Source organism: Carettochelys insculpta, chromosome 2 (genome assembly GCF_033958435.1).
Source record: "Carettochelys insculpta isolate YL-2023 chromosome 2, ASM3395843v1, whole genome shotgun sequence".
Classification (NCBI taxonomy): Eukaryota; Metazoa; Chordata; order Testudines; family Carettochelyidae; genus Carettochelys; species Carettochelys insculpta.
The window spans coordinates 118,042,599-118,060,823 of NC_134138.1; the positions used below are offsets into that span (position 1 = coordinate 118,042,599).

The window sequence follows — 18,225 nt, forward strand, 5'->3', positions numbered from 1 at the left end:
CTGATTTGTCAACTTTGATTACTGTTTTGGTTCTCTGTGCCTTAAATATTGAGTCTGTTCTGGTATGGCTATGGTCTGAAGAAGTGGGTCTATCCCATGAAAGCTCATCACCTAATAAATTATTTTGTTAGTCTTTAAAGTGCTACTTGACTGCTTTTTTGTTTTGATACTATATAAACTAACATGGCTCCTTCTCTGTTACTATTCCACAGAAGGAGTACTGGTCTTTTAACAATACGCAGGTCAAAGTCCATGTCCTGTCCCTCTCTGTCCATGGTAGATAGATGAGAGAGGAGAGGAAAAGGCAGGAGTAAAAACAGGGCAGAGATGGAGCTGACAATCAAAGTGGGAACAGCTGAGGAGTAGGCTGCCCTAAATCAATTAGGGCTGGCTGATCCCACTCAGGTCTACTTTATAAGCCCTTCTCCATGCAGGGCAAGGGGAGGGTGATGAAGGAGAGTTTGGAAGGTGAGTGAGGAGAGGGAAGGAGACTTGGAGGAACACCAGAGACCACAAAAGAGGGGAGGACCCTCAGCAACCTGGGGGGCTGGACTGCCCCAATCCAGGAGACCTGAAGCTCAACCAGAGACTGTGGGGAATGGGTCAGCTGGAGGAGCCAAACAAAGGAGGGGACTTGCTGCCATGGCTACTGCTAGCGGAAGGAGGTACTGGGGAGAATCATCTGAGGAAGTGGCCCAGGGGGAGGAGCTGCAGGAGCAAGGGCAAAGGGAGTCAGCCCTCGCTGGTAGCAGCCATCCAGGGTCCCTGGGCCGTGTCAGAGTTAGACTCGAGACTCACAGTTTGTCAGACCACTCTGTTTATTAGCAAAGCTGCTCTGCTAATACATTCAGAAGAAGGTGAGGGCCGCCCCCCCGAAGGCTCAGGTCTCTCAATTTATACAGACAAAAGAAGGCAAGTTAATAAACAAAGAAAAAAACAGACACACACCCTCCCACCCCACATAGCCCCTGAGACCAGTCATGTATCTTCATTTTCATATCACCTTCAGCAGTCTCCTGTTTATGACTCTCTGGTTACCTTAACTAATTACTGTCTAGCACCTACTGCTCTGATTCCTGCTTTCCCAGGCACACCTGGCTCCATGCAAACCCATCCTACATTCCTAAACACAGCATCAACATAACTTCCCCTTCTTGAGCTCAGAAGCAACATTGTATCATAGTGGCTACGTCTACATGTGCACGCTACAATAACATCTACACGTCCTCCAGGGCTGGCAACGTCGATGTTCAACTTCGACGTTGGGTAGCACCACATCGAAATAGGCGCTGCGAGGGAACGTCTACACGCCAAAGTAGCACACATCGAAATAAGGGTGCCAGGAACAACTGCAGACAGGGTCACAGAGCGGACGCAACAGCAAGCCGCTCCCTTAAAGGGCCCCTCCCAGACACAGTTGCACTAAACAACACAAGATCCACAGAGCCGACAACTGGTTGCAGACCCTGTGCATGCAGCATGGATCCCCAGCTGCCGCAGCAGCAGCCAGAAGCCCTGGGCTAAGGGCTGCTGCACATGGTGACCATAGAGCCCCGCAGGGGCTGGAGAGAGAGCGTCTCTCAACCCCTCAGCTGATGGCCACCATGGCGGACCCCACTATTTTGATGTTGCGGGACGCAGATCGTCTACACATGCCCTACTTCGACGTTCAACTTCGAAGTAGGGTGCTATTCTCATCCCCTCATGGGGTTAGCGACTTCGACGTCTCGCTGCCTAACGTCGATTTCAACTTCGAAATAGCACCCAACACGTGTAGCTGTGACGGGCGCTATTTCGAAGTTGGCGCCGCTACTTTGAAGTAGCGTGCACGTGTAGACGCGGATAGTGTGTAACTCTTATACTTCCACGATCCCTCCTTTTGGTCAAGCTACGCCTATGGCCAACAATTACTGGGCTACATACATTAACTGTTCCTTTTCATTCCTTTCATCAGTGATATTTAAAACCATCAGGTTAGCACTCTGGTTAGGGGTAACCTGCTGGATGGTGTGTCTCGCACAGCTTTGGATAGAACAAGAGATTAATTGGAAACATACAAAAATCATTAAAATTCCAAATAAGATAGTCAGAATTCCTTGAACCAACCAGTTTCCTAGGCTAGAGAAGTTAAATAAGCTACTTAGCCATTTCCACAAGGAACTTGGCTCTTCGTGGGGAAGGTATGCAATTTGCTCCAAGTGGCTAGCGCAATTTATTACATCGTTGGTATTATCAGGTATATATACATTCTGTTCCAGTGAGGGCGCAGGTCCCTCCTTTTGCTGCTGGTATTATGTCTAAAGCCAGACGGTTTTGGAGGGCCACTTGTCAGACTGCTCCTGGTTTTTTTTGTTTTTGTTTTTGTTTTTTTTTTGTTTTGTTTTTTGTTTTTTTTTGCCAAAGCCTTTAGACTTTCTCCAGTTTCATTTGCCATAATTTCAACTACCACTTGTAATCTTAAAAGCCTTTTTGCATGGCACATTTCTCCTCCAGTTGGGACGAAGGAACCACGAATAGCCTCTTCCCAGGTTAATGGGCTTATGTTATCCACATACCATTGGGCATCTGACAAATCTCTTCTTTTTCGTCTAAAATTACGGAGGCAATTTCGTGGGAGGGATTGAAGCACAGAATTGCAGGAAAAGCTGAGCAGGATAACAGATACCCAACCAGTTAGCTGGTAATGTGGTATAAGCTTTTGTCCCACAGACCCAATGATGCCCTATTAAAGCCGGGAAAGGTTGGCTGCATCTATTTGATATATAGGTGTCTATAAAAGAGGAGTAAGTCATCTCCATATTGGATCAGTGTAGATCCTGATGGGAAAACCAGTTCAGCAAGATCCCTGGCTAGGGCTTGGGAGAAGTAAGATGGGCTCTTTGTATACCCCTGGGGAAGCGTAGTCCACATGTATTGCTGACCCTTATAAGAAAAGGCAAAAAGATACTGGGACTCAGGGTGAACTGGGACAGAGAAGAAAGCGGAACACAAATCCACAACAGTAAAATGGGTTGCATCTGGCGGAATAGAAGCCAGTATTGTGGCTGGATTAGGGACTACTGGAAAAGTGGGTATGACAATGCGATTAATAGCTCAGAGATCCTGAACAAACTGCCATGATTTACCATCAGCCTTTCGAACTGGAAGGATAGGAGTGTTACAGGGGCTGGCACAGGGAACAATAATGCCTTGTTCTTTCAGTGCGGTTATAATTGGAGCAATACCAGCCTCTGCTTCAGGATTTAAAGGGTACTGAGACAGGCGAGGCAGAGGTTTGGAATTGTCTACAGTAATGCAAACAGGGTCAGTGTTTAATCGTCCCACTTCAGACGGGTGTGATGGCCACAGAGAGGACGGAACCTGTGAAATTAGGTGTTTGAGGGATGGGACTAAGGGGCAACAAGGAACCTGTGTGGAAAGGGAAGTTTCGGACAGCAGGGAGGCTGCAGAATCACACAGGGAAGACTGAGGAATTTGTAGATAGACACTGTCTGGGGAACAGTAAATAGTACAGCCAAGTTTACATAGTGAATCCCGACCCAGAAGATTTACAGGAGTGGAATCAGAGAGAAGGAATGCATGGTCCTCAGAGAGGGGGCCAACCTGAACCGATAAAGGTTTTGAAAGGGGAAAAGAAGTAGGGATTTCCGTAATGCCCACAGCAGACACAGTTTTTCCAGATCAGGGAACCGCAGGTAGGTCAGTGGTACGGACTGTAGAAAGAGAAGCTCCAGTATCAACAAGGAAAGGGAGAGAAAGATCATTAATAGTCAGGACACATTCCCCAGTGGGGGATAGAGGTAATAAGGGAGCTAAAGTTTCCTGAGGTTCCCCAGCATCCCGTCATTGTTGCAGCACTAAGTCGGGTTGGGGATTAGCTGAGGGGACAAGCAGAGAATTTAGCTGGTTTCCTGCATGGTTACTAGGTTGGCTTGGACACTCGTTCTTCCAGTGTCCCGGCTGCTTACAGTAATTACAAACCCCCGAAAGTCCAGCCCCACAGCCCCCCCCTGCAACCGCGTCCCCGTCCCCAGTGCTGCTTACTCTGCCCTGAGTAATGCTGCATTTGCAGAGTCATTAACCTTTGGGAGGACTGTTCCTCCTTTCCCTTTAAAGTGCGGTAGCAATGCTCTGCTACTGCCTGCAATTTGTCCATGGTCTCGGTCTCCCACCCAACACTTATTCGTTTTAACATACTGCCTATAGCAGGGGGAAGGCCATCAGCAAATGCATGTGCCAGGGCTCCCTGTCCATTTACATCAGGCTGTTGTATTCCCGAATGTTGTAGGGAAATATCAGTTAGCCGGGTCCAATAGTCTCCTGGGCTCTCTCCTTGCCGTTGTTTACAGCAGCGTATGGCTGTCCAGTTTGGTTTAGGGGACCACACTTTAGGAATGGCTTCATACAGGCGGCTCCAAAGACCCCTACACCGGTCTCTATATGCAGTATCTGGGCCAGTACTTTTCATGGTTGAATGGCGAGCCTCCGCTGGCCAATCTGCGGCAGTCAACCATTTTTCATACTGACCGGTAGAGGCTAACAGTTTACACAGTTGGAGGAGCTCTGTCTCGGAGGGTTCATAGGTTTCACAGATTAACACAAACTCCTCAGCAAATTTGATAGGATTTTCCTGGGGCTTAGGAAAACCTTTAACTATAGACAAAAGTTCTGTACGGGTCCAGGGTTTATAATTCCATATGGGCTCACTTCCTTCCACCTTAAGGACTCGTAAAGGTGCCACAACATTTTTATCAGAATCCTTTTTCAACCTCCCATCAGATTCTCTTGTCCAGGTAGCAAGATCAGGAGAATTTTTGCGGTCTGATTTGGGTTGTCTTTTCATAACATTTTGCAGGGCCGCGAGGCCAATGAGGGTATCTTCCTCATTCTCATCACCACTCTCATCATCGGTAGTTACTGAGGGCATTTCTTTCCCTTTTCCTTTACTGGGGCAGGAGTACGGTGGGGGTTGGGTTTGATCCGGATCGTTACACAGAACTGGGCAAAGGGGAGCACTCGGACTGGTGGTGGGAGAGACTGCATCCAACTGGGCTTTTAATTTATCATTAGAATTTCTAAGAGAGGTGAGCTTTGATTCAGTCCATCTGTGATTTGCCTCTTCCCACCACTGCATGAAGAAGTCTACTTCTCCTTTTGCCAATTTAGTTTTTGGGAGGACGCGTTTGTCTTTTAAGGCGTTCACTCGGTCCTTGTCCCAAGAACCTAACAGTGGCCACTGCAATTTGGAGTCCTCCAGGGTCAGTTTAGACCATTTCTCAAGAAATCTACAAGATTCTGGACCCTTTCTAAAATACATGAAATGAGCCGGCATCCCCTTAGGGAACTGTTCAACCTTAGATGTCTGGTTACCCATACAGGAGGACTTCACACACCGCTCACACAAGAAGGAAATTCGGGTTTGTCAGAGTGGTACCCGGTGCAACACACAGAAAGGAGCCCACAGGCTACTGCCTCAATCGCCCTTGCTTTCACACGGGGGGTTATACCCAAGGTGTGGTGCGGCTGCAGTTGTGCAGATTTCACTTATCTGGACCGTGGGGATGGGAACCCCTTGGTTGGCTGATCCCCGGACAGACAGCGCCCAGACTCAAGCACACCACAGGGAGGATGGATAGACACAGAGACAGGACAGTCCTCAGACCGGTCAAAACCCAGAAAGAATAATTTTACCTGATCAGGACCAGATTCCAGAAGTTAGATCCCGGGACCCCTACCAGAACAGAGTGGGAACCAACAGGTTCAATGGCATAGACCGCACTGCGGTTGTGCACCTTTCTGTCTCGCGGAGGACCGCTCGGACTAAATGTCCAGGCTCCAGCTGCCACGGTCATCCTGCAAAGCAGTCAGGGATCACACAGCCTCAGCGAAGGCGTTCGCCATCTTGGTGGAACCTCCAAATTGTCAAAGTTAGACTCAAGACTCACAATTTGTCAGACCACTCTGTTTATTAGCAAAGCTGCTCTGCTAATACATTCAGAAAAAGGTGAGCCTCCCACCTAGGGCTCAGGTCTCTCAATTTATATAGACAAAAGAAGGCAAGTTAATAAACAAAGAAAAAACCAGACACACACCCACCCACCCCACGTAGCCCCTGAGACTAGTCACAAATCTTCATTTCCATATCACCTTCAGCAGTCTCCTGTTTATGACTCTCTGGTTACCTTAATTAATTACCGTCTAGCACCTACTGCTCTGGTTCCTGCTTTCCCAGGCACACCTGGCTCCATCCAAACCCACCCTACATTCCTACACGCAGCATCAACATAACTTCCCCTTCTTGAGCTCAGAAGCAACATTGTATCATAGTGTGATGTTTACAGTGTAACTCTTATGCTTCCAAAGCCGGAACCTGGAATGAGTGGGTGGAGGCTGGGTTCCCCCCAGACTGTCCCCTGCCCCAGCAAGGGTAACGGGGCTTGTAGGGTGGGGCCAGCGGACTTAACGGAGGACTTGGGGCCCAGGAATGAGAGTGACCCTGCCACAATAGCTACTGCAGGGCTCACGCTTTCTGTTACAGAGTTTGCACCATCTAGATAGCTGTGGTACCAGAGCAGCCCCTGGGATTGCACTGGACCAACTCACAGCTGCTTCAGCTGCTGCTCATGGCCATCCGCCGCTTCAGATGGCCGGCACCATGGAGGCTTGTTCTGCTGACAAGAGCCGCCCCTGCCCCAAGCATCCACGCTTCTTTTCTGTCGACCGAAGTGTTCTGCCTCATGGGGGAGAGGCAGAAGGCTGCCGACAAAAGTGCTGAGTTCTGTTGACAGTAAGTTGTCGCAGTTGTAGTGTGGACACTCTACAGGTTTTGTTGACAATAGTCTGTAATGTAGACGTAGCCATGGAGACTGGCCTTCTTGAGCTTCAGACCAGTAGCAACACCTGTTTTATCAATACCGAAATGAATAGTTTGGTTTAACCAGTTGAACCAACAAATATTTGCAGAAAGCGTTCATTGTAATAGGGTTCAAAATGTGACTATGATTGTGATCTTCCAGGCCCAAGATCTGAAGGGTATATCTGTAATGCTGTCTAAAGCCTGCTTTCAAATTGAGGCTAAGCCTAACCCCCGCTTCTGTGTACAAATAGTGCTATTGCAGGACTTGTACTAGGGTTCCAGGAGCCCTTTGGGGGTGGAGGGTCTGAGCCTCACTGAAGCCAGGTCTTTGCAATGTGGATTCAGCCTGTTGGATTCAGAGTCTGGAAGTCGGCCAAAAGTATTTCACAACCACACAGGCCAACTTTGTTGTCTGGAAAGTCAGATGTTTCCACACTGTACCATGGAAAAAGGCCATTAGTGGCCATGTTTTGGGCTATGCTTGGAAGTGTGGGGACATGGGTGATTGGACTTGGGCATGCATAGTGAATTGTGGGTATTGGAGACCCCAGTTGGGCCTAAGGATTTATCAGTTAACTAAAATAAATAAATGGAGATACACATCTCACAGAGCTGGAAGGGACCTCAGGAGGTCATTGAGTTCAGTCCCCTGCCCTCTTGGTAGGAGCAAGCACCATCCCTGACAGATATTTTTTTTTAATCTATTTGCCCCAGATCCCTAACTGGTCCCCTCAAGGACTGAGCTCACAACCCTGGGTTTAGCAGGTCACTGCTCAAACAACTGAGCTGTCCCTTCCTTGCTAACCTGGAATCACAAATGAGTGTAGGTGCTCAAGCCCCAGGGTAACAAACCCTGAGTGTGCTTACTTGAGTGCTACTAACTTACTTTGCGGTGTAGACATGTCCTAAGGCACCAGAGTTGTGAACTGTTTGTTTAATAAGTGACTTTCGTGTGGAAAATAAGTCACAGTCTGCAACACTTAGGTAGTCTTAGTTGAAAGGATTTCCAATGAGATATGCTAACTTTCTGTAGATTCACAGCTTCATATGTTGCCCAAGAGCTTGAGGTAGATGTTCCAAAAAAAGCACTGCAGCAAACATACAATAAATCTGATCTTATTAGTCCTGATTGCTGTGTCCTGTCCATTTGCTGGCATGTCTGAGCATCTCACACGTTTATTGGAACAAAATTGCTTCAATTCTTTTAACTCTGCAGTTTTTGTGGGACTATGAGAGGAAGGACAGTGGAAGAAGCTGGTTTTGTGTTTCACTTCAAATGTACTGAGGCCTTTGACTATTCTGATCTCTTCTGGGAGTGAATTCCACTTGTGGGCTTTGCCTCAGGTACACGCTAGCCTCACTCTTGAGTTTGGCAATTCCCATTCCCGTGGCTAATTTCTGTTCTAATTAGCATAACTCCTTATCGTTGTTTCCAGTCTCTGCTACTTGGACATGCATGGGGGAAAGAGGCCTTCAGGAGGCTGGTGCATTGCGACAAGTGGCAGGCAGAACCCACATTTTTACCCACTTCTTCCCCTGCCCATCTTTGTGGAAGGGTGAAAAATAGTCGTGCAGGGCCTGGTGTTACTCCTGATTTGGGATTGTTAGATGACTCCACTCTGGCCGAGAGTGTTTGATCCTTTTGTCCTTAATCAACCAAAGCTCCCATTTCAGAGGGACTTTACTGTGAGCTTTGCCCATGAAACAAACTCAGCTCCTTTCCTCTTTTTCCTCTCCTATCTAACCTGTTTGCTTGTGATAGATGATTAATTCTGTGTAGCTTTTCCTAGGGTTACAAAGGAAGCTGTTGTGATCTCCAGCAATGAAGCCTATGGCCAGGTGCATTCCAAATTTCTTTTTTTGTTTTGTTTTGTTTATATTTTAGATCAATTTTGTAGCCTGTCAGCTGTTTGCCTTGTTGGCTGCCTTTTGGTTTCGCATTTATTTGAGCCCCAGCAATGTCAGTTCTGTTGTTCGTCATGCATTTGCCACGCTCTTTGGAATATACTTTGCTGTCTTCTGCTTTGGATGGTGAGTATTTAACTTACAAATAAACAAATTGTGCTAGTAGTTATGCTTCGTTTCGTGTCAGTTTTCCTAGATTATTTGTCTTCAGTCCTGAGACAGTCTGCAAAACTGCCACCACGCCAAAGCCCCAGGACAAACTGAAATGACTTGTAGATGTATTTTTGCTGTTGCCTGGTTGGTCCCAGGATGTTAGAGAGACAAGGAGGGTGAGGTAATACCTGTTATTGGTACAGCTTCTGTTGGTGAGAGAGACAAGTTGAAGAAGAGCTATATCGACCTTGAAAGTTTCTTTCACACGAGAATGGCCATACTGGGTCAGACCAGTATTCTGTCTTCTGAGAGTGGCCAATGGCAGATACCCCAGAGGGAGTGAACAGAATAGGTAATCATGGAGCGATCCCTGTCCTGTCATCCATTTCCAGACTCTGACAAACCATTCCTGTTCATCCTGGCTAATAGCCATTGATGGACCTAACATCCATGAATTTATCTAGTTCTTTTTTGAACCTAGTTAAAGTCTTGGTCTTCACAACATCCTCTGGCAAAGAGCTCCACAGACCCACTGTGTGCTGCTGAAAGAAAAACTTCCTTTTGTTAGTTTTAAACCTGCTAGGCATTAATTTGGTGACCCCTAGTTCTTATCTTATGGGCACAAGTAAATAACTTTTCCTTATTAATTTTTTCCATACCAGTCATGATTTTATAGACCTCTGTCATCTCCCCTCCTCTTATCTAACACCTTGTCTCTCGCATAGGTATGTGTTTTATTTATCTATGGCGAGTTTACTGCAGACATCAGAGGCACACATTTTTGTGTCTCCTCAGGTGATGGTATTTTCATTAAAGGACCGTGCCAGTTTCCCACCTTGTGTTGCAGTTCTGCAAAGCCTGGCACCAGCTCCCCGCTACTCAGAGGAGCAGGGAAGCTGACCGGTGCTGCTGCACTGGTCAGTTTCCCAGCTCCTGTTAGTGGCAGCAGCTGAGCTGCCACCCCTGACAGGAGCCTCTGCCACTCCAACAGAAACCACTCCTGTTGGGGCAGTGAGAGTCAGGTTGCTGTCCCTGACAAGGGTGGGTTTCTACACTCCTATCAGGAGTGGCAGCTGCAATCAGGATCTCAGCTGCTGCCAACTGACAGGAGTAGAGAAACTGACCAGGGCTGCTGTTCTTACCAGTTTCCTGGCTCTGCAAGGGGAGGGGAGCAGGAAGTCAGCAGCCCTGGTCAGTTTCCTGGCTCCCCTGAGTTGCACAAAGTTTGACTTATGAAGGGGTTGCGAGAATATTTGGAGCTACACATCCCCTAGAGCTGGAAGGGACCTCAGGAGATCATCTAGTCCAGTCCCCTGCCCTCTTGGCAGGACCAAGCACCATCCCTGATATCTATTTGCCCCAGTCCCTAAGTGGCCTCCTCAAGGATTGAGCTCACAATCCCAGATTTAGCAGGCCAACACTCAAACCACTGAGCTATTCCTCCCTTCAAATGTAACCTCTGCATAAGTCGGGCGTCTACCATGCTGCTGATCTGCCACATACTCCTACCGGTGCCCCAGGTGGTAGCCCTGCTGAAGCAAATAGCAGCCTCAGGTTATGGGGGTCCTCTGGCAGGGCTTCAGTGAGTTCAAGAAGGTGTGAGCTAGTGAAGTGCTGTGGAGCCTGTGTGACTTTAGTGCTTTAAAGGGAAGTGACGTTGCTTCCAGAAGAGATAGGGAATATAGCTGTGTTGGCCTGACTTGGCCAGGAGGAAGGTGATGTAAGACGAGGAGCTAACATACATAGTTAGTATGTTGCAGAGGCTGAGTTTACATCCATTGTTCAGTATTCAGACTGATTATTTTTAAAAATGAACATTTTAGGCCCAAACTGATTGACAGGATTCTTATATGAAGCACGACTCTTGTCACCCTGTAAAAACTGCGTTGTGGGGTGGACCCATGTCAATTGACTATTTCTAATTTGATTCCCTTGCATAGAAAAAAAATCTTTTCCCTGTCAGCCTCACTCTGAGACTATCTAAATATTTATCATTTCATTTTCAGGTACTCAATCCATATTTTTGTGTTGGTGTTGATGGGCTATGGCATCATGAAGTGTGCGAGTATTCCCAATATCCACAGGTAAGTTACATGGGAGCAAGAATGCAATTACCATCTTCCATCCAGAGACTGACACTAACACAGACATTCATTTTGGTACTTTATCTCTCTGTTCTCACCAGCCTCCACTCACTTGCCATTGTTTTGTGGATTTAACTACAGCATCTACTGTGTTTTCTAAATTTGTGGATTTTTAGTTAGTGTATCACACCTGCCTGCCAAAGATCAGGGGAAAGTGCTTTGTACTTTGCCCAGTTTAGCCCCTGGCAGTTTCAGCAATTACATGGAGATCTTCTGTCTTGAAATTGTTATGGGAGATGATGTCAAGCCACACTCTCTTCACGATTGTGTCCTGGGGATGCGGGGGGTGAGTTTTGAAGACCCCTGTTTGTAATTTTTCCCTGTTGCTATTTGGTCTTTCAGCATTTCCCATTAATCCCTCATGTAGGCAATCAGAATAAGGTCACAGGCAGTTCACAATCTCTTGTGTTTTGTGAAACAAGTCAGTATTTTGGTATTGGACTTTGAGCTTCATAGAATTGCAACCCAAAAGTAAAAGTTATAGCGTGTCAGATTTTGTTTATTCTTTATGTTAGGGTCAAGAAGAAAGGTATCTAAAATTTCTGCAACTACCATGGCCGGGTGCATTCACATTAATGAAGGTGATTTTCACCCCAGATGGGACTTGAACCCACAATCCCTGGCTTAGGAGGCCAATGCCTTGTCCATTAGGCCACTGGGGTATGTCGCAGCTGTATTGGTGTCTCAGTAGACCTCATTGTGCAAATGTTACCACGCTCAGAATTGACAAACTGTTGAAATCACTTGCTATTACTTTGAGCTCTTAGTTGAAGATATGGAAGTAGTAGTGTTCCCTGGAAAATGGATGTCCATATATTAATCCAGAGGACCACCCCAGCTGACATTCAGAGAGCTGCTTAGAGCAGTGGTGGACAATCTTCAGCCCATGAGGGCAATCCACTGGTGGGCTGAGAGACATCTTGCTGACATTGACGATCCACAGGCATGTCCTCCGGCAGCTCCCAGTAGCTGCACTTTACCATACTGGCCTACAGTAGCTCTGGAAAGCAGCAGCCACAGGGATGTGCTTGCCACCACTCCCCGCAGCTCCCATTGGCCGGGAATGCTGAACTGCAGCCACTTGAAGCTGCAGGCAGCCATGCTAAATAAAATGTCTATCAGTCCACTCCACACTGATACCCTGTCATTGGACACTGAGATAAATAGGAGGATCGGAAAAGCGGCCACAACTCTGTCCAGACTCAGCAAGAGAGTGTGGAATAACAACAAGCTGAACACTCACACCAAAATGCAAGTCTACAGAGCCTGCATCCTCAGCATCCTCCTTTATGGCAGTGAGACTTGGACCCTATATGCCCGCCAGGAAAAGAGGCTGAACGTCTTCCACTTGCGCTGCCTCAGGCGCATCCTTGGAATATCATGGAAGGACAGAGTGACCAACACCGCCGTCCTCGAGCAAGCTGGAATCCCAACCATGCACACCCTCCACAGGCAGTGTTGACTCTGCTGGCTTGGCCACGTCCACAGGATGAATGATGGAAGGATTCCAAAAGACATCCTGTATGGTGAGCTAGCCTCTGGCAAAAGACCTCCCGGACGCCCCCAGTTGCACTACAAAGATGTCTGCAAGAGAGACCTCAGAGAGGTAGACATCGAGCTGGACAACTGGGAAGAACTAGCAGGTGACCGCAGCAGATGGAGGCAGGGGTTACACAAGGGCCTTCAGAAGGGCGAGATGAAGATCAGACAGCTAGCAGAGGAGAAGCGAGCACACACAAAGCACACTAAGGACTTGCCAGACACCCACTACATCTGCAAGAGATGCAGCAAGGACTGTCACTCTCGTGTGGGTCTTCATAGTCACAATAGACGCTGTAAATGAAGTCCTCAATTGAAACTTTAAAGGGCATGATCCATAGTCTATGCGGACTGAAGGATGCCTACTACTATCAGTCCACTGGTGAATTGCCCTCATTGGGGTCGTGCAGCCTGTGAGCTGCGGTTTGTCCACCAGTATCTTAGACTATTGGATTAATGCTGCTGTTAGGTCTAGTTTTGGTTTGTAGCATATATCCTCTTGCTTTACTCTGTGCAAGTTTTTGAACTCACCTTCATTGGTTTAGACATATGCCTGTGGTCATAGCAGTTGTACCTGAAGCCAGAATCTCTAGGCTTGCCTGTTGTTAGGTGGGGGCTTTCTGAGGGTCTTTAATAGTTCTGTGTGCATCAGCCATCTCCTGTTCTGTCTTGTCGGTTCTTCAGATGATCTTTCTCCAGTGAGTCTAGTCTAGCACTTTTTTAAAAAGTAGGATATATTTATAAATATTTTACAGTGGCAGGTAGTACAGTTAAATAAGTGACATGCATAGTAATACTTGTTGCTAGAGGTGAATGACTTGTGACTGTATGTGGAGGCTCCTTTATGCATGAAACAACCAATGCTGTGCAGAATGGGCAAACTTGCAAAGGAGAAGGCATCCAACCAAGGCTCCAAGATTATTCCAAATGGGCAGAGGCAAGCCACGGTGAGCACTGGCAACACTGAAGCAAGATTTTCGTTGAGAGGCTTCAGGAGAGTGGCATAACTACCGGCCACTTTTGACAATATGACCCTAAATGTGTTTCCAAAGGTAGCCACAGAGGACAATCAGGGAGAGCCAGAACTAGAACTCAGAACTCCTGATGTAGTTGATAATTAGCACAAAGTTGCCTGTGAGGAAAAAAAAGACCAGAGAGAAATGGTGCTAAAATATGTTTTGTTTTGTTTCTTGATCAGTACTGTGTATGTTGGGGAAAGGAGGGAACAGCCTGCTGGTCTGGCTCAGTGAACCAAGTTGTAAAACCCAAATCTACAGCTAGAAATCCAATATTCATTCATGCCTACACAGGAGAATGAGAAGAACTGGGCACACATTCAAATTAAAGGATTTTCCTTTCACTCTTACAGTTTAGCCAATTAATCACAATGGAAAAAAAATAGCACATGTTGCAGGACAGATGAAGCCAGTTTACATAATGTTGTTGGATATTAGAGTGCAACAGTGAGTCATATCTTGAACTACATTGTGATGGAACATGCTGAAAATCATAGGGCTGGGGAGGTTGGGACAGGGCCATTCCCCATTCTTAGCAGTAGTTTTGTGGCTCAAATGCCGCATGTTCAAATTAATAGTGGTAACAGGAAAAGTAACTTAAATTATAAACGTTAGACATTCAACCAGGACTTGAAAAATGTGGCCAACAGCTGCTGGCCCAAGAACTGAGCCTATTCATACTGTTTTAATGCACAGTGTCCTCAAGCCAGGTCTCATGCCGTCAGCAATGTACAAGAATATTCATAATAGGGGTATAAAGAAGTAGATTTTCTCAGAGGAGGGGTTTCTTATGGACTGAGGTAAAAAGTGGAATGATGGAAATAATGAAAGCATGAATACATGAATTAATCTAATCTGCACCCTTCTCGTTCCTCATTAGTTCAGCCTCTGTGTAGCCGGCCTACCACTGGCATAGGAGGGCTGGAGTAGGTCAAACTCAAAACAGATAAATAAGGTCCTGCTCCCTGGCTCCTTCTAAACCCTCTTGCACATAAGATTTCTTACCCTGCTCATGCAACAGGTATCTCCAGACAGATCTTATGCCTACCTGGTGTGGAGAATTGCTTCCTAGGACCTTCATCCTAAACCTGGGTCTCCTACAGAAATCTTTCTGTTATCTGCACGTCCCTCTCCCTAACCAAGCTACTTGCTGACATTTTATCTGAGAACTAGGTGACCAAGTGACCCTGTAGGCTATCACCTTATCCCTAACCTGAAATCTATCACTTTGATAGTAAGTAATTAGTCACTGATGGGCCTTAACCAACTTTCCTTCAAGGAACAAAGGCCTGATGGCCCCACCCTTCCCATTCTTTTGCCATTTCATCTTTTGTTTCCCAGTCTGCTATGTCTTGATTTGGGGCTGGTGGCTCCAGCCTTGCGCATACCAGTTTGCCTGCCTGGTTTTCTACTGCCCAATTTCTGCCACTTCTGTTGTTGGGTGTGAATGGCTTCTTCTGAGTCTTGGTTCTGTTGGTCTTCTTCCTGCTCTTATCTGTCTCCAGGCTCTCATTAGAAATCTACCTCTGCCAGCATCTTCTTTCCAGTTCTGTTATGGATGGGCCACAAGGTCTCTTTAGTGTATCCCCAGGAGTTCTTTGCCGGACAATATTAAAATATACAGTATGATTTAATTATTAACCAGTTAGAATGCTTTTGCTATGTTATTAACCAATTAAGTTATCAATTTGCACAAAGGTATTAACTTATTTGCTGTGATTTTATATACAGTTTAAGGTCGACCTCTATGGCTTGGGTGCCAGATTTTACCCAAAAGAGCCACAGTAGCATGAAATATTTAATATTTCCCCTCATACTATTTTACTCTAATACTTTTTCATATATAATGAAACAATGAATTTTGTGCTACTGTGGCTCTTCTGGGAAATACTAATCACTACTTTGGCTCCTAAACCCCTGAAGTAAGTCTGAGTATCACTGACTTAAACCATTGGATTGTCAGAATACAGGGGGCCACTTAACCATGCTGCTTAATGTAATTTTATATTTTTCAGGACAAACCAGGACAAGCCCCTGAAGAATACTTTCTGTGAAAAACTTTCTATAGCAACATATTGCAGCATTTAAAGCTAAAGAAATTGTCTTCCAAATGTTACTGAAGGCGTACTGCTGTTCTGTACTCTTAAAAGCATAATTATATTCTCTCTCTTCCTGTTTTCTATGGACTTGTAGTATGAGTATGTATTTCTGGGGTGTGTCTGTGTGCAGGTACACAGAAAACAGAATGGGTAATCTCAGCAGTTGGTTAAACATTATCTGGCGTCAGACACTTGAATTCTTGGATGGAGGTGTAAATTTACACTTTTTTTGTTTTAGCTCTGTGAGCCGAATGTAAAGTCTTGACTCTGCTTCGATTGGTGACGGTTCTGTTGTGTGTGACCTGTTTGTATGTTCTGTTTAGGTACTCCTTTGTGGTAGCCATGGGATACCTCACATTGTGTCACATTAGCCGAGTATTCATATTTTATAATGGCATTCTCACTACAGATTTCTCTGGGTGAGTATCCAGCTCATATACTATGTTGATAAATTGTACAGCCAGTTGCTTGATCACGCTTAGGTCCATTATGAAACATATTCAACAGGCAAATGCACTAAAATCACTGAGGTTTATTGATATAAGGCAATAATAATATAGAAGAGGAAAAATGTTCAGTATGATACCAGTTTCTGGGTAGCCACCTTGTGCAGAATTGTTTCATTCACTTTACACAGGTGTGTTTCACTACATATTTACCCTCCTAAAGCCATCTTTTTATACCATAGCCATTGATAAGTAAAAGGTATTGGGTACATTTAAAACTAGCTTTAACCAATCAGCTTCCGACATTGTCTTTTTTGGTAATATGATGTATCCTTATCTCTTTGTTCTGAATGCATGCACTCCAGACATCAAGGCACTTCTTAGCTTTAATGTCAGGTTAGAACATTCATAAATCTTGTCCTTTTCTTATGGGACATTTAGTTTGTGAGAATAACTCCCTTCCTTTTAATATAGTAAAATCCTCAAACTCCCCAACCCAGACAGTTTTCCTATCTATTTAAGCCAAAACTTATTTCAATTTATGCAAGGTCTTTTGCAGGATACTTGAGATGGGTGGAGGACACTGGACAGAATTGAAGGGAGAGGATAATACATGCCATTAACATAACTTCCCAATATTTATATTGACACTAAGCCTGCCCTATACAGATTGGCTAAGAATGTAATTTGTTATGAATTTATTTGAGGGTGTTAATTTAATACAATTAAAAGAATGCCACAAAAGGGTGGTCTTGCAATTTCGTTTACTTACTCCTTCAAGAAATACCCATTCAAAGACGTTAGGCTGGCTTAGTATTTCCACGAGGCAGTGAGGTGTACTTTTTTGTGTTTTTGCACAACAGAACCTTGTCAGAGAGGAAGGATCTGGATAACCGCTTCTTCACCTTGAGTGGGGATGAGAGAGTAAATTCAGAAGTTATTCCTGATGGGGGTGTGGAGTAAGTCCTAGTTATTTCCCTAGAGAAGAATATGGCCATCTGCTAATCCCTCAGGCCATGTCTACACTACAGCAACCTGATCTTCTGGAAGATCTTCTTTCTGAAGAGTGTGTCCACACTCAAGAAAGTGCATTGAAAGACCAATCCGCTCTTTCGATAGAGAGTGTCCACACAGTCCCTGCTCTTTCGAAAGAACAGGCCAGGGATTGAAAAGTCCGGCTCCATGAGGACTGATCTTTTGGGGAAAAAAAAGTGCCCAGGGAGCATCCACAGGTGCTTTTTTTCAAAAGAAGCTTTCGAACGGAGGTGCTTTTCCAGATCTGGGAGCGGAAGACGGCTTCTGGAAGAAGAACCGCATTCTTTCAATTTCAGATCAAAAGAACACACTTTGTGTGTGGATGCTCCATGTGTTCTTTTGAAAAAGGGCCTGATTTTCCAAAACAATTTGCTAGTGTAGACACTGCCTCAATATCCAGTATGGACAGTCCTGGTTGGTGGCTCAATGCCCTCTCTTTTCTAATTCCGCTCTGGGGGGACCATCCCTCGATTATCTAGAAGGCCTTTCTGGTCCAGCTGGGAAAACAATGTGAGAGGAGCCACCTGCTCCTCTCCTGTTTAAAAAGAGAGAGGCTGCCACAATTGCTGTAGGTGGTTGTTTCTTTCAGTTTTAAAGAAGTTCTTTGCCATTCCTACCAAGAAACCTGTTTTACGCCATTTTTGAAAGTGTGAACCATGCATATTTTATGAGAAATTCTTAGTTGGGTGCTTTGCTTTTGCATTTATAAACTGTTCTTATGATTATTTAGGTTTTATAACTTTCTTTAATTCCATATTTTCCCTTCTTCTTTATGCTAAGAGGATTATGCTGGTAAGTTGATTTTTGGTGGTTTTTAAAAAATGCTATATACGAATGGTACTACTAAGATCATCCTCCCCTGTCTTGGCATACACAGAGAGTTGGTGTGGTGCTATTATAGTTTTTAACAGAAACTGATTAGTTTAAAATGAAAAATCAAAGGAATATAGTCATTCAAGAAGCTAGTAAGAGATGGGTCCCAATCCAGCAAACCACTCAAACGTGCCTAATTTTGTGCACATGAGCAATATG

The 18,225-nt window shown here is 45.4% G+C and overlaps 1 protein-coding gene and 1 non-coding gene across 2 annotated transcripts in view; one reads left to right on the forward strand and one right to left on the reverse strand.

Moving 5' to 3' along the window:
* Window positions 1–18,225, forward strand: part of MBOAT1 (membrane bound glycerophospholipid O-acyltransferase 1) — a 73,970-nt gene that overhangs the window by 27,891 nt on the left and 27,854 nt on the right. Inside the window, exons 2-4 of the mRNA XM_074985896.1 lie at window positions 8,742–8,887; window positions 10,921–10,998; window positions 16,036–16,131. Of these exons, the coding sequence (XP_074841997.1) occupies window positions 8,742–8,887; window positions 10,921–10,998; window positions 16,036–16,131 (320 nt within the window). The remainder of the gene's footprint in view (window positions 1–8,741; window positions 8,888–10,920; window positions 10,999–16,035; window positions 16,132–18,225) is intronic.
* TRNAR-CCU (transfer RNA arginine (anticodon CCU)) lies at window positions 11,648–11,720 on the reverse strand. Its single transcript has one exon. It is a non-coding gene; the product is annotated as a tRNA-Arg (tRNA).